Source organism: Loxodonta africana, chromosome 20 (genome assembly GCF_030014295.1).
Source record: "Loxodonta africana isolate mLoxAfr1 chromosome 20, mLoxAfr1.hap2, whole genome shotgun sequence".
Classification (NCBI taxonomy): domain Eukaryota; kingdom Metazoa; phylum Chordata; class Mammalia; order Proboscidea; family Elephantidae; genus Loxodonta; species Loxodonta africana.
This window is the reverse complement of record NC_087361.1, coordinates 55,100,896-55,123,762: the sequence shown is the minus strand read 5'-3', so window position 1 is coordinate 55,123,762 and position 22,867 is coordinate 55,100,896. Positions and strand designations below refer to the sequence as shown.

The 22,867-nt window shown below is 46.6% G+C and overlaps 1 protein-coding gene across 1 annotated transcript in view; it reads left to right on the top strand.

Annotated features, from left to right (window-relative positions):
- Nucleotides 1-22,867, top strand: part of URB1 (URB1 ribosome biogenesis homolog) — an 87,810-nt gene that overhangs the window by 9,730 nt on the left and 55,213 nt on the right. The window contains exons 5-13 of the mRNA XM_023548464.2: nt 2,494-2,590; nt 5,020-5,105; nt 7,339-7,464; nt 9,020-9,144; nt 12,994-13,189; nt 14,805-14,942; nt 18,293-18,466; nt 19,870-19,999; nt 21,417-21,533. Coding sequence (XP_023404232.2) covers nt 2,494-2,590; nt 5,020-5,105; nt 7,339-7,464; nt 9,020-9,144; nt 12,994-13,189; nt 14,805-14,942; nt 18,293-18,466; nt 19,870-19,999; nt 21,417-21,533 — 1,189 coding nt within the window. The remainder of the gene's footprint in view (nt 1-2,493; nt 2,591-5,019; nt 5,106-7,338; nt 7,465-9,019; nt 9,145-12,993; nt 13,190-14,804; nt 14,943-18,292; nt 18,467-19,869; nt 20,000-21,416; nt 21,534-22,867) is intronic.

The following is a 22,867-nucleotide window of genomic DNA, read 5'->3' as shown; positions in this document are numbered from 1 at the left end:
AGCTTTTGTGTTGCTGGACATACCCTAGCATAGAGCAGTACGTGTATAAAATCGTTTCTTCTTGTCCCAGCACCAGTGCTTACTCACTCAGTGGCTGTGTGACCTTGAGTGAGGTATGTAAGCCTCAGCTTTCTCATTTGTAAAATGGGAATGGTAGATGTTGGGGGTTGAACTGTGTGCCCCAAAGTGTGTATTGAAGTCTTGGCCCTTGTAACTAGACGTGATCCTGTTAGGAGAGGGTGTTTTCTGTTACTTTAATGAGACCACACCAGTGTGGGTCCTAAATCTAATCACTTCTGAGTTATGAAAAAACCAGAAGAGACAGACACACATAAGGAAAGACAGACACCACATGAGGGTTGTCCACAAGCCAAGGAACGGGGAGCCCCGGGGCTCCCAACAAGGAGGGAATCCACACGCTGAGTTCCTGTTTGGGACTTGTAGCCTGCAGAACTGTGAGAAAATAAATTTCTGTTCTTTAAAGCCACCCACTTGTGGTGTTTGTGTTATAGCGGTACTACGCAACTGAGACAGCAAGCTTCCTTTCTCAAGTTGCTATGAGGAATAAGTGAAAGAACAGACGTGAAGCATTTGGCATGCTGTCTGATACATAGTAAGTGCTCAGTAAGTGTTCTTATTATTGTCATTCTCATCACTGCCACCCACTTCTGCTACTACTGTGACGTGGACAGAGTATCTGGAAGGCAGATACTACTTTAATCTTTCCAGACATTCAGGACAGTATTCTCCACAATATAGTTGGTCCTCCATATTTGTGGGTTCAGCATCCACAGATTCAACCAATTGTGGATTGAAAGTATTCAAAAAATAAAAAGAAAGTTCCAGAAAGCAAATCTTGAATTTGCTGTCCACCGAGCGCTGCGCTGAATCTGTGGGAATGAAGTGATGTGCAGTGTCCCCTGCTGTAGCCTCTGCTGCCTCACACAGTCTCCAGCACTGGGTGTCTGAGCTTCGTTCCTCTCGCGTCTTGTCGTTATTCCCTAAACAATACGGTGCTGCATGACAACTATTTGCGTAGGGTTTACATTGTATCAGGTATTATAAGTAATTTGGAGATGATTTAAAGTATAACAGAAGGATGCACGTAGGTTATACACAAGTACTCTGCCATTTTACATAAGGGACTTGAGCATCTGCCGATTTGGGTATCCACCGGAATCCTGGAACCAGTCCACCGCGGATACCAAGGGATGACTGTACTAGCTTATATCCTGGCAATGAATCAGGGTGCCTTTGGAGCAACTGTGAAGTCGGGAAAAGCCTTTGGCCGGAGCAGCGGAGTGTCTGCACATACTTGCTGTCTCCAGTGCAGCTGACGCGAGACCCGCAGGACCTCCTGCCTTGGGGTCCTTAGATGCAAGTCAAGAACGATGAGCCATGGTTTGTCTTAAAGTTACCAAAAGGGCAAACTGATCAGATGGCCCTGGTGATTTCCCACAAGTGTTGGCTGCCGGTCCTGTCCCGTGGGTCCTCGCTGGGGATGTCTGTGGTCCCGGGCTGTGGCTGAGGCCTGCAGAACAGTATAGGCCGGGATCCTGGCGTGGCTGATGGCTGGGTTCATGGTATAGCAGCGTCTGTGCTTTGGTGTCTGGTACAAGTGGATAACCTGTTTATGATGTCCAATAAAAACCGGACATTGTCTCATTCTGCCAAGAGTGGCACCAGCCTTTCATTTTCTCTGAGTTAAAAAAAAAAAAAGTAGGCACGTTATTTCCGTTGGCAAGTGAAAGTAGATGGTATCTAGGTGGGTTGAGAACCTTTTGCTCTGTACCAAAGTGGTCCGTAAACTAAAAGTGTGTACAGGCAGTCCCCAGATGATGAACGAGTTCTGTGCCTAAGTCTGTAAGTTGAATTTCTACGTTTATGTCAGAACAGTTAGGTAACGGTTCGTATCTAACATCGGTTAGTCATATGTTTGTCTTAGTGTATAGTGTGTAGCTTAAAACATACTAAAGAAACACTTCTAGATACACGGAAACACCTTTGACATAATAAATCATAATGGTTTGCGTGCGTTTCAAAGTAGTGCCAGTGTGTTATTACAAACCATTGTGTGTACCTCAGATTTTTAGTACAATAGGCTTTATGAGGGTTGGTTCATAACCATGGGTTGTACGTAACTACAGGTTATACTTAAGTCAGGAGTTCGCAACCCAGAGCCTGCTTGTATTACATTGTCTGAATGGGGAAGAGAACCCTTAACTGCTTTTTATCCGTATTTATGAATTTAGACTAGGACGTGAAAGAGAAGGAAATGTAGGTGGGTAGAAAATTGGAGTGGGGGGGGAGAACAAAGGAAAAAAACGTTTCCCTTCAAGAGAAGACCGTTGGCTTCAGTCTTGTGTCCCTGTGATGGCGCAGGACTGGGAGGCCTCCGTGACATTGGAACATGTGGGAGTTCCGCCTGCTGCTCCTGCTGGGGTTGGGAGTGTGTGTGTCTTTGCAGGTGACATGGGCCTCCTCTCCCTCCAGGGCGTGCCCGACGTCCGGCTGGCCTACATCCGGTTTGCCCTTTCCTTCTTGATTGCCGGTGACGACAGCACCATCGTGCAAGTGCTCGAGTTGAAAGGTGGGTGTTCCTCTTCATCCCTTGGGGCATCCTGCTCAAGATTGTTTTGAAAAATCTAACACAAACTGTTTTCCCCAGGTTAAAAAACTCACAGCCTTTGCAGCTGCCGAGTTTGTCAGAATGCAGGCCGCCAGTGTGGCGAGCTCTGGTCAGCGTGGATTTGAGATTCCTGGTCAGAATGAGCAGAGGTATTCCAGCTGTGCCGTCTGGAATACTGAGCAATTGTCAACAGAGAAGACGTGCAAACCTCAGAGAGGCAAAGTCGTGTGCACACAGAGGCTCTGGGGCCCCAGAACATGCTCAAACTCATAGCCCTGGCCCTGGCTTTCCTTAGTCATAGACCAGTTACTGTGGTGCCTCTGCCCAGCGTTACAGAATAGCAGATATAAGGCTTCACAGAATTCCAGCTTGACCGCCTGCTGGTGTCTGACCCCCAGAATGGGTGCGGGCATAATGGATTCTCTTAGCAGTTAGTAACTAGTAAGAGTAAAAGGCACCTAGATTGTGCGTGTCACATGGTGGGTGTACATTAGGATTAAAAAGCACACACTTAGGCCTGTGTGTGGTGTATGGCAGGTGTATATAAGGGTAAAAGGCACACACCTAGACTGTGCGTGTTGTATGGCAGGTGTGTAGTAAGGGTAAAAGGCGCACACCTGGGATGTGCTTGCTGGGCAGCAGGTGTATAGTAGGAGCAAAAGGCACACACCTTGGTCGTGTGTGTCATACAGCTGGTATATAGTAAGGGTGAAAGGTATACACCTGGGCCGTGCATGTCTCATGGCAGATGTGTAGTAAGGGTCATGTGTGGCGTACAGTAGGTGTATAGTAAGGGTAAAAGGCATACACCTGGGCCAACTGTGGCGTAAGGCAGGTGTATAATGTGTGTCGTACTTCAGGTGTGTGATAGGAGTAAAAGGCACACACTTGGGCTGTGCGTGTCATACAGCAGGTGTGTGATAGGAGTAAAAGGCACACACCTAGACCTCGCGAGTCCTACGGCAGGTGTGTAGTAGGAGTAAAAGGCACATACCTGGTCTGTGCAAGTCCTACTTTAGGTGTATAATAGGAGTAAAAGGCACATTCCTAGGCTGTGTGTGTCGTGCAGCAGGTATATAGTGGAGCAAAAGGCACACACCTGGGCCACGCTTGCTGGGCAGCAGGTGTTCAGGAAGAGCCAGTGTCACCAGATCATGCCGGGTCTCAAGTGGAGGGGCAGGTCCGTGTCCTGACCGGAGCTCGGGAGCTGCTGAGGGAGGAAGAGTGTGGGCCCTAGAACATCTAGGGGACCAGACAGCCCTGAACTTCCTCCAGAAGGTGACTGCCAGACCGTTTGGGAGAAGGTGTGGGTGGTGATCACCATGTAGGTGTCAGTGCTGGTCTGTGCAGGCCACTCTGTTGCTGCCGTGGAAAAGCTCCGTGGAGAAGGGACATGCTCATTGCGGGTACAATGGGCAGATGTTTTTCCCGCTTGCTGCGGAGTCCTGTGTGGGATGCTGATGGGGTGAGGATCTACTTCAGGATAGTGTTTCTGGAAGATAGTTTGGCTGAAGGCATCAAAACTTTTAAAACGTTTGACCTAGGAGTTCCACCTCTAAGGAAATAAGTAAGAATTGTGAATAGAGATTTGGGAAGGCCATGGTTTCTCATATGAGCTAAAAATAAGAATTCCACCACTCATCAGTATTTGATGGACATCATTCTAAACATATCTTTAAGCAAGTATAGGAGTCCCCAGGTGGTGAAAATGGTTATGCGCTTGGCTGCTAACTGAAACGTTTGCTATTTGAGTCTACCTGGAGGCACCTCAGAAGAAAGGCCCAGCAATCTACTTCCAAAAAATCAGCCATGGAAAACCCTCTGGAGCACAGTTCTACTCTGACAACGTGGGGTCATCATGATTCAGGATCGACTGCACAGAGTTTAGTTTTGGTTTTAAGCAAGTATATACAGAGAGAAATTTTAGAAAAGTGGAATTGTAACACTCTTTTAATCAATCAGTGTTAAATTAATTTTGCTTTGATACAGGAAAAAAACCAAATCCATTGCCACTGAGTTGATTCCAACTCACAGAGACCTATAGGACAGAGAACTGCCCCACAGTGTTTCCCAGGAGTGGCTGGTGGATTCGAACTGCTGACTTTCTGGTTAGCAGCCAAATGCTTAACCACTGCGCCACCAGGGCCACATAATATAAGAAAATGGGAGTAAAACAGAACTAAAGGGGCTATGGGACGTCTCAAAAAGTGTTGTAATTTTTTTAGCCGTAGGTACTGTTGACTGCTATAAAAAAAAAATGTGAATTCGTATAATTAAAAAAGACTTTAAAAAGTATGCCATTGTTATGCTATTTCAACAGTGACATTCTCTCAGTTGTCTTCATTTTCAGAACACTTTTGCATCTAATATTCTGAAACTTTGGCTTTCAGAGTTCATACCTTGCATCTTTAGCTCAGGCGTAAAGGAAGACAGGATTTCTACCGTCAGTCTCTTGTTATCCACTCTGAAAACAAAGGTACGTGTTTAGGAATCCTCATTTTCTGTTTTTATTTTTCTCCTTGAAAAACTCCTCGTCAGCGTTTTCCAGGACTCTGGAACTGTAATGTCTTATGTTACACGTTCTTTCCATTCATCATGTTGGTCTGCAGCCTTCAGGTTCACCTGAAGACTGTTTCTGAAGCCAAAACTTGCCTGTGGTAGTGAGGAAATTCTGGGGCTAGAAGGTTAAGAATTGCTAGGACAGCCGTGTACGGGCAGGCAAGGCTGCCATGTTATACAGCAGGAGACAGGCTGTTGGCCAGCATCTCCCAGAAAGCCAGTACGATAATTGCGAGGTGTAAATTACAAATAATACTTTTTTCTTTTGATTTTTATTTTGCTTTAAGTGAAAGTTTACAAAGCAAGTCAGTCTCTCTTATAAAAATTTATATATACCTTGGTATACACTCCTATTTGCTCTCTCCCTAATGAGACAGCACACTCCTCCTCTCTACCCTCTATTTTTGTGTCCATTCGCCCAGCTTCTGCCTGCCTCTGCCTTCTCATCTCCCCTCCAGACAGGAGCTGGTCACATAGTCTCATGTGTCTGCTTGATCCAAGAAGCTCACTCCCCATCACTATCTTTTTATGTCCAATAGTCCGGTCTAATCCTTGTCTGAAGAGTTGGCTTTGGGAATGGTTCCTGTCTTGGGCTAACAGAAGGTCTGGGGACCATGACCTCCAGGGTCCTTCTAGTCTCAGTTAGACCATTAAGTCTGGTCTTTTTATGAGAATTTGAGGTCTGCATCCCACTGCTCTCCTGCTCCCTTGGGTTCCCTGCTGTGTTCCCGGTCAGGGCAGTCATGGGTTGTAGCTGGGCGCCATCTAGTAGTTCTGGCCTCAGGCTGATGTCTTCTCTGGTTTATGTGGCCCTTTCCGTCTCCTGGGCTCGTAATGACCTTGTCTTTGGTGTTCTTCATTCTCCTTTGCCCCAGGTGGGTTGAGACCAATTGATGCTAATAATACTTCTTTTATACAATCTAGCAAAATGTTTTGTGTCGTGTTGCCTATTCTGCCTTTTCTGAGCATTTTATAGAGATTTGAAAACTTGCTGAAAGGATCCCTGTCCTTAGTACAAAAACACTTTAAACGTCAATTAGAAAAACTCTGTGGCCTCCCATAATGAAATCCAAAAGGCTGTCAAATAGCAGTGCACATAAAAATGTGTAATAGACATGAAAATGTTTGACTTCAGTAGTATTAAGACAGTGGTTCTCACCCGGGGCCAATTTTGCCTCCCGTGGGACATTTGACAACATCTGGAGACCTTTATGGTTATATCAGCTGGGAGGTGCAGCTGCATCTAGTGGGTGGAGACCAGGGTTGCTGCTCGGCACCCTACAGTGCGTAGGGCAGTCTCCCATGACAGAAAATTACCTGGCCCAAAAGGTCGGTACTGTCGGGAAACCCTGGATTAAAGTGATGTAAATAAAAAAAAAAAAAATTTTTTTTTATTTGATGTAAATAGTGAGCTACAAATTAGCATCGCCTTTTTAAAATGATGCTATTTGATGCTAAATGATGCTTTCAAGTGGGTACTTTCTTAGAGAAGTATTACAGCCCCTCTGGAAGAAGACAGCAGTTCTAGAAGTATGTGTTAAATGTCTGAAATGTTCACAGACCCTTTTTGTGTGCTTGTTCCTCCCTCCTGTGGGGAGCGTGCGTCGGAATCACTAGGAATGTTTTAGAAATATACACACCAGGGCCATATCCCCCAAGGTTCTGGGAGAGTGGGTTTGGGTGCCTCAATGCTCCTCCCAGGAACCCATGCCAAGTCCTTCGAGGTGCATGTTTAAGACTCCAGAGCAAGGATGCTGGTGATAAAATCTAACTATAAGCACCAGGAAAGCAGTTAAATAATTATGGTTTCACTCAGGACAGAATGACATTCGATCCTCAAACGATGCTCTAAAGGAATTTTTAATAATGTAGAAACAGTTCACAATGTTTAAGTAAAACCAGGCACAAAACCACATGAAAATATAAAATTTCATAATAAGTAAAAACAAGCACAAAACCACATATAAATATCCTAGAGTGGTAACCGTGGGTGTACTAGGACGGTGGGAAGATTGCTGAGTGTCGCTTCTCTTGGTCGTTTTATTTTATTTGCCAGATTTTCTGACATTTGCAGACATTACTTTTATAAGTGAGGAAAAACAGTAAACTCTACTTAAAAGGTAACTGGAGTCCTTGAACTTTGTTTTCAGGTAGTTCACAATAAAAATATCACAAAAACACAGAAGGTGCGCTTCTTCACCGGGCAGTTACTGAACCAGATAGCGTCGCTGTACGCCTGGAGGGGGATCACGGACGTGGACACGGACGATGTCAAGGTGCGTTCCTGTCTTCAGACGGCCTCAGCGTGGATGTGGCCGCCCAGCCGGAGAAGGAAGAATCTAACCCTATACCTGCCTTAAAAACCCAGCCATTTCATCTCTTTCTTTTGGCTTGTGGTCGTGTTAATTCTTACTAGATGCAATAAGATTTTTTTAATTTGGTTTTTTTCATGATTTTAACTTTTTTTTTCCACCTAATGAAAAAGATTATTCCCTTGGGCTGTGTGGCATTTGAACTTTCCCTGCAGTGCTTGCTCAGTGGATTTATAGAGTTAATACAAGTTCTCTCTTCCTCTTCTTTTACGCCTTCTCTTCCTTCCTTCCATAAAGGTTTTTTGTTGTTGTTGTTAGGCTCCGTTGAGTCAGTTTCGACTCATAGCGACCTGTGTACAAAAAACCCCCCAGTCTTTGCCATCCTCACAATTGTTATGCTTGAGCCCATTGTTGCAGCCACTGTGTCCATCCATCTCATCTTCCTCTTTTTCACTGACCCTTTACCAAGCATGATGTCCTTCTCTAGGGACTGATCCCTCCTGATAACATGTCCAAAGTATGTGAGGCGTAGTCTTGCCATCCTGGCTTCTGAGGAGCATTCTGGTTGTGCTTCTTCCAAGACGGACTTGTTTGTTCTTCTGGCAGTCCATGGTGTATTCAGTATTCTTCCCCAACACCATAACTCAAAGGTGTCAATTCTTCTCTACTCACAGTCAGGTAACCCCTATGTAGCTCAGTTCTCTGAAACATGAGTCAGAATTGACTGGAGGGCTACGGGTTGTTTTTTTTTTTTTTCTTCTTCCAGTCTTTCATAAACACTTCTGGAGTCTCACGGATTGTTGCTTTTACTTTAGAATCCTGTCTGCATAGGAGATCTTATGTTTCCTTACCTGCTGACATGTAGGGTTTATTTTGCAACAGTTACTGCAGTGCTGAGTTACAGCCGTTACTTTCCCATGTTGAACTAAGGCCAATGTGCATTTGAATTCCCCTCACTGTATTTTCCTCAAGCGCTTCTGAACGTGGACTTGGCCGGGTGGTGAAGGCTCCGACTTCCTGTTACCTGTGCAGTCCTTTACCTCGCATGGGCTCATTACTTCACCCCTTTTATCTTCGAGACTTGCCCGTGTCCTCTTGTTTTGAACATGTTTTGGGATGCTCTGTTACCAGGAAGCCTCAGGGGCGTAATAAAAGTTCTCCCAAAGGTGCAGTTTTATTGAAAAGAGCAAGAGAAATTAAGTCATTCTTAAGCTTGTTTTAAAACACAGGTGTAAACTTGCTTCTCTTAAGAGTCTTTTATCTTAATCAGTGTTTTTGGTGTTGTTTGTGTTTTGGAACGACACCAAGTGTTAATTTGAAATGTTTTCTTAGTTGTCATTAAAAATCAAAAGCCTAAACCCATTGCCACTGAGTCTATTCCGATTCATAGGGACCCTATAGGACAGAGCAGAACTGCCTGTTGTTGTTAGGTGTGTGATACTGTCCAGTTTTTTACCTTGTAGTTGTTACTGAGGTTTATGAGTTTGAGATTTTCATTGAATTTTTGCAACCCTCCTAGGCATCTGCTGAAGAAGCTGGGAAGACCGTGGTGAGGGAGATGGTTCATGATTTCCTGACGGATCTTTGCTGTTCACTCAAGCATGGAATTAATTTTTATGACCCCTCTTTTGGTACCTTCGGAAGGTAAATTATAACATGCTGTATACCCCGGGGTGTGTGTTCTCAGAACGTTCTAGTGAAATTCCTGTTGAAGAATGGAATTGCAGTAGGTTAGGACTAGAATTTTAGATACCATCCAACTCATTTGAGGGGTGGGAAATTGCAGACCCCTAGAACTTGTAATGACTGGGTACCCTCAGGGTCCAGGGTCTCAGGGCAGCAATTAGACACATAGATGAGATATCTCACCCACAGAGGCACTGCCTGTGTGCCTACTCACAGACAGGAGTGCCACCTGGATCTGAGAGGAAGTCTGTCATACCAGCTTTCCATGAGAGGAGAGGATCTGAGCTGACCTCACAGTCCCGAGGTGGGTACTACCTAACCTCCATCCTGCTAATGAGGAAAAGGGCACGGAGATGTCTAGTAATGTACCCTCGTGAGTGGCAGCACCCAGGTTGGAACCCAGGAAATTGGCTTCCAAGGCCCATATTCTAGAACTCTAATAGTTTCCCCTACTTCATACAATGATTTCACCCAAACTAAAACCAAACCCACTGTGGAGTCAATTCCCAGTCATAGCAACCTTACAGGACAGAGTAGAACTGCCCCGTAGGGTTTCCCAGGAGTGGCTGGTGGATTCGAGCTGCCAGCTTTTCAGTTAACAGCCAAGCCCTTAACCACTGCGCCACCAGGGGCTTCCTGCCAACAAGTTAGAATTTTAAAATCTTGCTTTTATATTTTATATCATATTTCACAATTATAATAGCATTTCTTCAGTAAGGAAACATGTAAAGCACAGTTTGGCTTATATCCTTTTAGACTTGGTGGTCTTATAACTCTAATACATGTCTATGTTAGTTTTTTTTATAACCAAAATGTTGGCTCTATTGTTCACCAACCTTCTTTTTCCCCATTTGACAGTGGAGATAATGGGCATGTTTCTGGCTGTTATGATTGGCTCTCTCTTGTTTGTTACCTCCTCGGCTGCATAGTGTTTCACTGTGAGGCTGCAGATGGTTAGGTTTTACTTCTGGTTTCAACCAGTTAAGAGATGACTTCTTCAGAACGGGCTAACACAGAGGGAATTTGGGACCTTGGACTTATTTCAATTCTGAAATTATTATGGCTTAACCTGCCACATCATTTTCTTTTTTACTTTGTTTTGGTGATAGTGTAGCTTTTCTCTCATCAGTAAGAGTGAGCTCGTCTTTTGGTAAAATATAACAGCAGACTTTTGTAGTCTATTGTAATACAACACCGTGTTTAAAGCATGTACATTCCCCCCTGCCTTTTCTTTTTAGTATTTCTCTGTATACATAGACCATGAAATAGGTGATCGTTTAATGAGCATATTGAATCAGCGTGGGAGTGTGGGTCTCTCTGGAATAAGCTGTGGTTTATATAAATTTTGGAAGCCATGGACAAAAGACAAATGTTTGTGCTTAGAGGAGCAGAAAGGAATTTAGTTTGCAGGGAAGTTAATGGAAAGAAGATGAAGACACATGGTCTTCAGAGATGCTCCTTTGTTTCATTCAGGCCTCCACTCGGGAGACTTGCCTGGCAGCTCTTTGCAGAATGGCCTCTCCATTGTCACTCTTTTTGCCTGGCTAAGGCTTCTTGCTGTGACTTATCATGACCTTGTGTATTTATTTATTCATTCATCTGATCATTCCCTCCACCCCCAGAATCAGCGGGAACTGGTCTGTTTTGTTTGCTGGTGTGGTCCCAGTGTCTAGGACCGTGCCTGGCACACAGCAGGCACTTGACAAAAGTGGGGCATTTGTAGTACAGAGCAGAGACTGGAAATGTGTCCTATAAAGGCCAGGTGGTAAATATTTTTGAGTTGGAATGTTGAAGGATTCTATGGGCAAAATACTGAACGATGCAGGAAGCATCAAAAGAAGATGGAAGGAATACACTGAGTCACTATATCAAAAATAATTGGTCAGCGTTCAACCATTTCAGGAGGTAGCATATATCAGGAACTGACGGTACTGAAGGAAGAAGGCCAAGCTGCACTGAAGGCACTGGCGAAAAATACCCTCCAGGAATTGATGGAATACCAGTTGAGATGGGAACACTCACTTGTCTATGCCAAGAAATTTGGAAGACAGCTACTTGGCCAACTGACTGAAAGAGATCCATATTTGTGCCCATTCCAATCCATATTTCCACATTCTGAGCCAACAGAATGTGGAACTTATCGAACAATATCATTAATATCACATAAGTAAAATTTTGCTAAAGATCTTTCAAAAGTGACTGCAGCAGTACATCAACAGGGAACTACCGGAAATTCAAGGCAGCTTCAGAAGAGGACGTGGAACGAGGGACATCATTGCTGATTTCAGATGGATCTTGGCTGAAAGCGGAGAATATCAGAGATGTTTACCTATGTTTTATTGACTGTGCAAAAGCATTCAACCATGTGGATCTTAACAAATTATGGATAACATTGCGAAGAATGGGAATTCCGGAACACTTAATTATGCTCGTGCAGAACCTGTCCGTAAACCAAGAGGCATTCTTTTGAGCAGAACAAGGGGATACTGTGTGGTTTCAAGTCAGGAAAGGTGTGTGTCAGGGTTGTATCCTTTCACCATACTTATTCAGTCTGTATACTGAGCAAATAACCCGGGAGGCTGGACTATGTGAAGAAGAACAGGGAGGGCATCAGGATTGGAGGAAGACTCATTAACAACTTGCATCATGCAGATGATACAACCTTGCTTGCCGAAAGTGAAGAGGACTTGAAGCACTTACTGATAAAAATCAAAGACCACAGCCTTCAGTATGGATTACACCTCAACATGAAGAAAACAAAAATCCTCACAACTGGACCAATGAGCAACATCATGATAAACGGAGAGGATATTTGAAGTTGTTAAGGATTTCGTTGTACTTGGATCTACAGTCAACAGCCATGGAAGCAGCAGTCAAGATATCAAATGACGTATTGCATTGGGCAAATCTGCTGCAAAAGACTTCTTTAAAGTGTTAAAAAGCAAAGGTATCACTTTGAGGACTGAGGCGTGCCTTACCAAGCTATGTCATTTTCAGTCACCTCGTATGCATGCGAAAGCTGGGCCGTGAATAAGCAAGACTGAAAAAGAGTTGATGTCTTTGAATTATGGTGTTGGCAAAGAATGTTGAATATACCATGAACTACCAGAAGAATGAACCAATCTGTCTTGGAAGAAGTACAGCCAGAATGTTCTTTAGAAGCAAGGATGGTGAGACTTCATCTTACATACTTTGGACATGTTATCAGGAGGGATCAGTCCTTGGAGAAGGACATCGTGCTTGGTAAAGTAGAGGGTCGGTGGAAAAGAGGAAGACCCTCAACGAGGTGGGTTGACACAGTGGCTACAACGATGGGCTCAACTGTAGCAATGATTGTGAGGGTGGTACAGGACTGGACAGTGTTTCGTTCTATTGTACATGGGGTGGCTATGAGTTGGAACTGACTGGACAGCACCTACCGACAACAACAGTAAATATTTTGTAAGACATCTAGCAGCAAGAACAGTAAATATTTTATAAGGCTTTGTGGTCCATTTGGCCTCTGTTGTGATTAAACCATGCCACTGTAGTGCAAAAGCAGCCATGGACATAAGTGGGTGGGGAAGTCCACCAGAACTCAGCTTTGCCGCATTGCCATGTTACCACTGTGTGTGGTGAGGGTGAGCCGGGGAGCTGCAGGTATTATCAGTATGAGCTCTTAGCGTGTCTTGAGAACTCCCTGCTGAACCCGCTCTCTTTTGGTACCTTTGGAAGGTAACGTGTAACCCTCTTGTGCACCCTAGGCTGTGGGTATTTGTGTTTATTTGTTGTCATTGGTGCTAATCATCTTCTCTCCTTCTCTAACAGAGGCGGAAACCTGACCCTCCTACACTTCCTGTTGGGTCTGAAGACGGCCGCAGAGGACGAGCTGGTGGCAGAACTTGTGGTGAACATCCTTAAAGTATGCCCTGACCTGCTGAACAAGTATTTCAAGGAAGTGACGTTTTCCTTCCTCCCAAGGGTGAAGTCGGCTTGGTTAAATAACATTAAACTCCTGAACAAGGTAAAAAACCTGGATGTGAGATGGGGTAGGGGTGGAGCGTTAGGGCTGGGGAGAGAGGAGGTGGCATTTCGATCTGTTAGACTGTACAGCATGACCACTGCTGGCAGCTCTCTGAGTGGCTGTTTTGGATAAATTTCATGCCCTTTTTCCCTAGGTATAGCATTCTGCTTACACTCAGCTGAATTTGGAGGTTTATGCCTTTTGAGTCTGTTGAGCCATTTTCATCATCTTCATCTAGGTTTTGCTGACAGTGAAGAATTGAGACTCAGCTCATTTAGGTCAGAATTAGTGAAATGTCTCAATTGTAGGATAGCTTTTAAAGATTGTTGCTGCCAGTGTTTAGCACAGCTTGAAATCTGCCGTGAAATGCTGGTCTGAACACGAGTCCTGAGTGGGTTTGTTTACGTGAATGCAGCTTCGTTTCCTTCTGATCACAGATGGAAACACCCCTCACCGACCAAGGAAATACATAAATTCTTCGGCAGTGATACTCGCTCAGAGCCCTGCTGGTGCAGTGGTTAAGAGCTCAGGCTGCCGACCAAAAGGTCAGCAGCTCAAATCCACCAGCTGCTCCTTGGTAACCCTGTGGGGCAGCTCTGCTCTGTTCTGTAGGGTAGCTAAGAGTTGGAATCCACTTGATGGCAATTGAATCCCCTTGATGGATTAATGTTTGGCCCAGTTAAGCTTTCTCTCCCCCCAGTTTATGGAAGCCTAGTGGTAAAATGGAGCTCTGGTCTCACAGTGGTTAAGCACTCAGCTGCTTTCCAAAGGTCAGCTTTTTGAATCTATCAGCTGCTCCATGGGAGAAAGATGTGGCAGTCTGCTTCCATAAAGATTTCAGCCTTGGAAACTTTACAGGGCAGTTCTGCTGTGTCCTGTAGGGTCGCTATGAGTTGGAATTGACTCACTGGCAACAGGTTTAGTAGTGAAGTACCTGGGGTTTTTTTCTTAAACCTCAATCTGGGGTTATCTGTAAAACGGGCTTCCTGTTTATGTATTCTCTAAATTTTTCTTGAGGGGCTACTGTGTGCTGTCTCTGTGTATTTTGGGCTGAGAAGGATGCACTTCACATTCTGCTAAAGGTGGCCTGCAGCCCACTGGGAGCTGCAAGGCATATGGGGCCAAGTGCATGATCTTTGCAGGCTGGGGTTTCGAGTCCTCGCTTGGCTGTTTACTAGCTGGATGACCCTAGAGAGCTTATATAACCTTGTTGAAGTTTAGTTTTGTCAACTGTAAACATTTTGTTATTGATGTAAAATGTTCCTACCCTGAAGAGTTGTTATGAAGCTTTAAAAGGGTAATCTAATTTGTCAGGTACCTGTCAAGCACAGTACCTGATAGGTAATACTACCGTTAGTCACTTATTTGCCATCCTGGGTTTTAAAATGCTCCCCAGACTGCAGGCCGGGGTCTGCTGTGGTGGTCACTGGTCCCATAGTGGCCAGTCCATGACCCAGCTTGTCTTTAACAAGTGGATTTTGTGGCTGATCTTCTGGACCCTGTTGCTTGGGGCAGGGCCCAGACTTACATGACTGTGACTGTTTCCTTGGCTTCTTTGTTGGGTGCCTAAAATTCACCCCTGACACCAAATAATTATCTTTTCTTCTTTCCGCAGATCTACGAGGCCCAACCGGAGATTTCCCGGGCGTTTCAGACCAGAGAGTTTATCCCCTTGCCTCGGCTCCTCCCGATGGTGATGGTGACCACCGTGCCCCTGGTCTGCAATAAGATCATGTTCACCCAGGCATTAAATGTAAGGTCATGTGCTGACCCCGCTTCTAGAACTTTCTCCCTCGAAACCTACGGGCTGTGCCCCGTGGTTCCGACAGTGTTGGCCTGAGTGTATTTGATTGTGTTTTGTCAGTGAGTCTCTGTGGCTTCTGGGACAGGTACTGTAGTTTAAATAGCTCTATAAGGAACCATGTCCACACACCTGAGCCTCAGGCTCCCAGGACAGGGACCTTAAATAGCTCCATAAGGAACCACGTCCAGTCACCTGGGTAAACACCTGGGAGCTGGAGGCACGTTCCTTCCAGAGAGGACTGACTTGGAGGTGTTGTTCCTGCCCAGCATGTTGCCTGGGCCACAGGTCCCTGCAAGGCTTGGGTCCTACCTGCCAGTCTCTGTTACCATGGACTTGGCTAGCTCCTGGCAATCACACATGTGTCAGAGTAGAACTGTGCTCTATAGGGTTTTCAGTGGCTGATTTTTCGGAAATGGAATCACCAGGCCTTTCTTCCGAGGTGCCTCTGGGTGGACTGGAACCTCCAGCCTTTTGGTTGGCAGCTGAGTGTGTTAACCATGTGCACCACTCAGGGACTTAGGCCTGCCTAAGGGTGGGAGAATGAATCCAAGGAAAGTGAGTGGGTTCAATTACAGCCCAGTGCCATTTGTTTAGAATTTCTGGGTAGGGTGGGGCTGAAACCGGCCTAGCAAACCTGTTTTCCGTGGTTTAAGTGAAAGCGTTAAGGCTGTTTTCTGGGGAACATTTCCTCTGAGGACCAGCTGTCTTCAGGCATTTTTGAAGGACGCGCTCCTGGGAAAATTGCTGTTTGAGTTTCATGTAATTGCTAATATATTGTAAAAGTTCCTGAGACCCCTCAGAAGCCACATTCTCAGGGAACCATGAGCCCCAGTAAATGGCTGTGGGCTGTTGGCACACCTGAGTCGTGGGCCCTACCAGCCCCCTCCCCACAAACCCAGGCTGCCTTAAGACCTGTCTAAGGGAGGCTAGGTACTCAGAGTGGTTCAGGACCTGGGCTGCTTCGGGGCAGGTGGAGCCTCCGTCCTCATGTTTCCTAACCTTGCCGGCCTTCCCAGGCAGACTGGGTAGTTGTGTGAATGTCAGCATGGTGGGACCTGACCAGGGCCTGCTGAGGGTGGGTTGTCCAGGCAGGAGCTGGCCCCTGTGGTGATGGGTGGCAGTTATTGGAAAGGGGTGTAGCCCATTGCCATTGAGTTGCTTCCGACTCACAGTGACCCTCCAGGACAGAATAGAATTGCCCTAAGTGTTCCAAGGAACGGCTGGCGGTGGATTCGAACTGCCGACAGACTTTTGGTTAGCAGCCAGTCTTTTTCTCCTTCTGGTGAGTGTGTAGGTCCAGGGTGTTATAACGAGAAAGCCGTATCTGTGGTTTCTTTTCACATGTACCCTTTCCAAGAGCTATGATGGGGTTTTAATATGTAAGACCCGGTGATTGAAGTGTATCTCGGGGGTGGGACTGTGAGTGGTTATTTATCTTTTTTTTTTTTTTTAATAGTTTCCTTTTATTCAGTATAGTATTGTCTGAAAATTTTTCTAGTAGCATACATTTTTGAAAGAGTTATCTATGTTTACTTTAGAAATGGGAAATAAGTTGCATAGAGGCAGGGTCTCAGGCTGCTGGTTGAGCTTTTGGCCCCAAGCCTTTTGGGTGTACGTGTGAACACTTGTTTGGGGACCTGCCTTTTAAGTAATTACGAGGTCGGAGTAGTTACAGCTCTAGAATAATTAATGTGGTGTACTGTATGCATGAAGCCAAACCGCAGCTGGTTGGAGTGCTGGGGGAGTGGTGTGTTGTGGTTGTTACACTAAATGTAACCAGAAAAGCTTTCTGTTCCCACCTCATAGTAAAATTAAATGCCCTGGCTAGCGCTTCTCAAACTTCAGTGAGAATGACTGGAAACTGTCAGAATGAGCGTTCTATTTTGGGAGGTGGAGGTGGGGCCTGGAGTCTGCATTTCTCACAGGCTCCTAGAACCCCACAGAGAGGCCCGAGGGCCTCAATTCTTCTCCTTTGGTCATGGCACAGGCTCTTCAGACCCCATGGTCCTCCTTTGGTCATGGCACAGGTTCCTCGGACCAGATGGTCCTCCTTTTGTCATAGCATGGGTTCCTTGGACCACACGGTCCTCCTTTGGTCATAGCACAGACTTCTCAGACCACGTGGTCCTCCTTTGGTCAGGACACAGGCTTCTTGGACCATGTGGTCCTCCTTTGGTCATAGCATAGGTTCCTCAGGCCATATGGTCCTCCTTTGGTCATGGCACAGGTTCCTTGGACCACAAGGTCCTCTTTTGGTCATAGCACAGGTTCCTTGGACCACGTGGTCTTTCTTGGTCATGGCACAGGTTCCTCGGACTGCACAGTCCTCCTTTGGTCATAGCACAGGTTCCTCCGACCACATGGTCTTCCTTTGGTCATGGCACGGGTTCCTCAGACCACAAGGTCCTCCTTTCGTCATAGCACAGGCTCCTCAGACCACTCGGTCCTCCTTTGGTCATGACACAGGCTTCTCAGACCACAAGGTCCTCCTCTGATCATGACATAGGCTCCTCAGACCACATGGTCCTCCTTTGGTCATGACACAAGCTTCTCGCATCACACAGTCCTCCTCTGGTCATGGCACAGGCTTCTCGGATCATGCAGTCCTCCTTTGGTCGTGGCACAGGCTCCTTGGACCACACAGTCCTCCTTTGGTCATGGCACAGGCTCCTCAGACCACAAGGTCCTTCTCTGGTCGTAGCACAGGCTCCACAGACTTACGCGGTCTCTCTTTAGTGAGTGAGGACTCTGGAGACCCTCCAGGTTGTCGTTCTGAATGTAAGTAGGGAACCCTGGGTGTTGACAGCCTGGGATTATTTGGGGCTGAGTGTCAGCTGAACCTGAGGTGATTTTTTACACTAAAGCACCTGGTGCATTTTCTGGCCATCTCACCACCTGAAAGTATAGTGCTTTGGATAGTGGCTGGTTAGGTTCTGAGTCAGAATCAACTGGACGGCAGTGCGTTTTTTCAGGTTAGGCTCTCATGAGGCTTTGTGTTGTTGGTGCAGATAAGCCATCCCAGCTGAGTGGCTATCAGAGAAGCTTACTCAACACAGGCAGGTGACAAAAACACACCGGGCTCCAGTAGCCACTTGCCCAACAACAGCCAAGGTTAGACTTCGAGGACGTCAAAGGACAGGCCCTCAGGTGGCCTCTTCTCCCTTGAGGGTGGAGACCAGCCGGCTCATGTGGCTTCCCTAGGAGTGACCTGAGAAGGGACTGAACCAGCTGCGCCCAGGGCTTTGTCTACCAGCGTTCCCTGAAGACATTGTGGATTTAACTCTTTTTTTTTTTTCCAGTTGGACAGCAAATCGGTGAAACACACAGCTTTATCCCTTATTTCCGTCATTTTGAAGAGAGCATTAAAGAATATCGACCACTGCCTGAATAAAGAGGTGTGGCAAGACTCAGGGGTGTACACACCTGAGATGATGGAGGAATTTGTGCGGCTCTTCAGAGAGGCCCTGAGCAAGGTAGACGCAGAGACCCGGAAACCTGCCTTTCCAGAGATGTTTTCTGGGCTTTCCTTCAGGTCTCACGAATGAGCACACCTGGTTGGGAGCGCAGAGGTCGGTGCCCAGAGCCACAGGATCAGACAGGTTGATGTGTATCATCGCATGGGTGATAAAGATCAGCTAACAAAATGTACCGCTACGGTTACAGGCAGTGATGTCGCACTTAAAACAGGACCGGAGAGTCCTCTGGCAAAGTAAAAATGTAGAAGATACACTTGTTTTCTCATAGAGACAGGGTGGGGGGCTCTGGTGCTCCTGGGACCTCCTGTGTCACCAGGTGGTGTTGGCGTGTCCCTGCCCCTAGCCCCCACCCCTGCACCCCCACTGCCCATACACATATGCTTTACCTGGGCAAGAAAGAAGAGGGCCGTCTTCTGCAGACCGGCCAGCTGCTCTGGAAGTTTTCCTTCAGTGCGTTATGTTGTCTTCTTGTGCCGTCCAGTTTGTAGCGACCCTGTAGGACAGAGTAGAACGACCTATAGGGTTTCCGAGGCTTTTATCTTTACGGAAGGAGACTGCCTCATCTTTCTCCCATGAAGCAGTTGGTGGGTTCAAACTTTCGATCTTTTGGTTGGCAACTGGGGCGTTTAACCACTGCGCCATCAGGGCTCCTTAGCGGGCCATAGGGAAATGCTTCTTTGTTCCCAGTATCTTTGCTCAGGTGAACAAGTCTTAAGGGGTTTGTTTTAAATTTTAGCAGTTGTTTTTCACCAAATCCTTGTTGTGTACAGTTATAGAAACTACACTGCTAAACAGCCTACAAAGGATGTGGGCTTTTTCTCCCCCCACCCTCCCATCTCTTTCTTAAACACACACACACACACACACACACACACAGTCTCTCTCTCCTCACGCACACAATCACATACACACGCTCACAGAGGCAGAAACTTTCTTATACACACATACTGTCTCCTCACACACACACGTACACACACAGATAGACAAACTTTCTCTACATACACAGAATTTCTCACAGGCTCTCAGTTACACACTCACACACAGACTTTCACAAACTTTTTACAGTCACCCATACAGACTTTCTCACAGACTTTTACACACACTCATATGACACACACACTCAAACACTCACACACAGACTTTATACACACACACTCATACAGACTTTGTCACACACGCGCAGACTTTTTACACACACAAACTCATACAGACTTTCTCACACACACGCTGTCACTCAGCATGCAGACTTCTTCACACACAAGCTTTTTCTCTCACCCACGAATACTCATGCCTGTGCCTCCACACTCTGATTTCTGCTTCTTGTCAGCATGTGTTGAGTTCGTTTGTGTCTCTGCATTGTTTAATGTGACTAATTTTTTTTTCTTTGTTTTCCCTTTTAGATTTTACCAGACCTGAACACTGTTGTGTGGGTCTGGCAGTCGCTTAGAAAACAAGAGACCAAGCAGGATGATGAGAAAGGAAAGAAGAGGGATGACATGACTCCAGCTGCCAGCGTGGTTCCCCAGAGCGGTGAGGGCCTTGTGGGGCAGCAGCCGTGTGCCAGAGAGATAGGGCTGATGCAGGCAACCCTGTACAGCTCCTGTCTACAGGGTCTTTACAGCAGTGCTGGTTTTGAGGCCTCTCTGGCTGTGAAGGCATCCTGTGCCCTTTTTTGCTTGGACACTGTTTTCATTATCTAGTGCTGCTGTAACAGAAATACCACAAGTGGATGGTTTTAACAAACAAATTTGTTCTTTCACAGTTTAGGAGGCTAGAAGTCCAAAATCAGGGCGCCAGCTCTAGGGGAAGGCCTTCTGTCTCTGTCAGCTCTGGGGGAAGGTACTTGTCTCCTTTCAACATCTTGGGCCCAGAATTCCTTGAGGTCTCCATGTATCTTGGCATCAGTCTTCCTCTGGATCTGGGAGGTTCTCAGCAGAGTTTCCCTGGGTCCGATGGATGTGCTTCACTCCCGGCTTTTCTTTCTTGGTGGTAGTGAAGTCCCTCTCTTTTTGCTCACTTCTCTCTGCTTTAACTTCTTGTAAGATTAAAGGTGATGTAGGCCACATCCCAGGGAGACTGCCCTTATATCTGATCAGGGCAGTAACCTGAGTAAGGGTTTTGCATCCCATGCTAATTCTTGTTGAGTTGACCTAGTCCTGCCATGTTAACATAAGAGACAGCTCACTCCCAAATGGGACCATAACCACAGACATAGAGGCTAGGATTTACAACACATCCCAAAATGGAGGCTAATCACAGCAGATCACAAAATGGAGGACAGCCACACAGTCTGGGAATCGTGGCCTGGCCAAGTTGGTACTTATTTTCGGGGGACACGGTTCAGCCCATGACAGGGACATTCTCCCCTTGGGAGAAGGATTAGCATGGAATCAGCAGATTGAATTCTCGTTTGTATTAGAAACGTGCCCATGCAGTGTGTCTCTCTGGGTTCTGGAATGATGTACGTCATGTGCCCTGGCCTTAATTCACAGCCTTTCAGCCTGCAGGCAGAGGTGGGCTACACAGTCCCCCTCATATAAAATGCAGTGACAGCAAATACTGACTTGGGCCTTGTCACCAGACAGGCTGTGGGCTTCATGCCTCATGTACCTCATATCACCCAACCTTACGACAGTCCTGTGAAGGTAGGCACTGCTGTTGTCCCACCATACAGGTGAGGATGCTAGGCACAGAGAGACGGGGCCCCTGGCTAGGTCACAGCGTGAGATGGGGATTGAAGCCCAGGCAGTTGGGACGTACCTCTTCTTTTTACTACATTGACCCCTCAGTGCACTGGGGACCTGTATGCAGGCTGTCACTGATCCAGCCAGGATCACAATTTGGAAGCTCCTCCCATTTCAGCTTGCACCTGACTGATGTGGTTTCATGTATGGCTGACCAAGGAACTAGTGTCTTTCCTGACTGCATCTGTTTTGTTTTGGTCCAGATGATGCTGAAACCCTCCTTTTGAAAGCCGTTCTGCTCCAGGTCATCTGCCTGTACCAGAAGGTGGTCCCTCATGTGGTCATGCAATACAACTTTGACTTCAGCAAGCTCCTGAAAGGTACGTCTCGGGTTGCAGACCTCTGTCTTGTCTGCCGGTGAGGTTGAAGGAAGCGCTGACAGAGTGGACCAGAGTCTGGAGCTGAGGACCAGGAATCCCAGTGGTTAGCTTTGTGGGCACATGTGATCCACCAGCCTGGTTATTGTTATGTAGACCAGCATTTTAAAAATGGGAGTTCCTGGGTGGCAGAAACGGTTAACTGCTAATTCAAAGGTTGGTTCAAACCCACCCAGAGGCGCTTTGGAAGAAAGCCTTGGCTATCTGCTGAAAGGTCCCAGCCTAGAAAACCCCTTGGAGCACAGTTCTGCTCTGACACTCATGGGATTGCCATGAGCAGGGATCAACTTGACGGCAACTAACAACATTTTTCAAGTAGCCGGTTTTCCTCAAGTGATATCAGAAGAGCGCTTAGCAGCAGCAAGGGCAAACAAGGCGAAGCCAGCTGCCCGGCCTGAGTTACCTGCTGTGGACCATCCACAAATCAGGTCATCCAGAGGAGCCAGGGTGTAGGAATGGAGCGGAAGCAAGGGGCCCTTAGGAGAAGTGTCCAGTTCACACAGAGGCGCTTTAACCTGCTTACTTCACATTTACCCCAGTGAGTTGGGTTCAAACCACATCTTGTCAGGGTGACCTTGAGCATGTCTGGCCATGCTCTCTTGATGGCGAATCTTGTCTAATACAGATGACTTTATGATTGGGCATACAGAGGAACACTTGGCAAAAATGCTGTTCTTGGAACATGCACGCACGATTGAGATAGCCCTTTCCAAAAGCTGCGGTTAACTTTTTAATTGTCTGAAGGTGAAGCTTCTGTTGCTGTGAGATCATGTTTATTAGAACATGTTGTACAGAGTGGCTGGGTCTCCCCAAGCAGGAGAAATCTAGAGGCCACACAAGAGGGTGAGGGCTCAGCCTGAGGCCCGAGGGGCTGTGGTCTGCCCACACTGCTGCAGTCTGGGAGAAAGGCTCAGCAGGGATAGCACTAACGAGGGACCATGTTTGGGGTGCTGCGTGGTATCGAGTGGGCGACTCCAGCTGTAGGGAGACGTCTGTGTGGGCTGCGGGTAGGGACATGCTTCATCAACAAGTGGAATTGGGGCTCTGTGTTAAAGGATTTGGGTAGACCTTGAGAGGACTCGTTGGGTGGCATAGACAGTTTAGTACTTTACTAACCAAAAGGTTGAACCCACCCAGAGGCATCTCGGAAGAAAGGCCTGGTGATCTGCTTCTGAAAGGTCACAGCCATTGGCAACCCTATGGGATAGGTCTACTTTGCACATGCGGGGTGGCTGTGACTCGGAATCGACTCAATGGCAACTAGCCTCGTTTGGTTT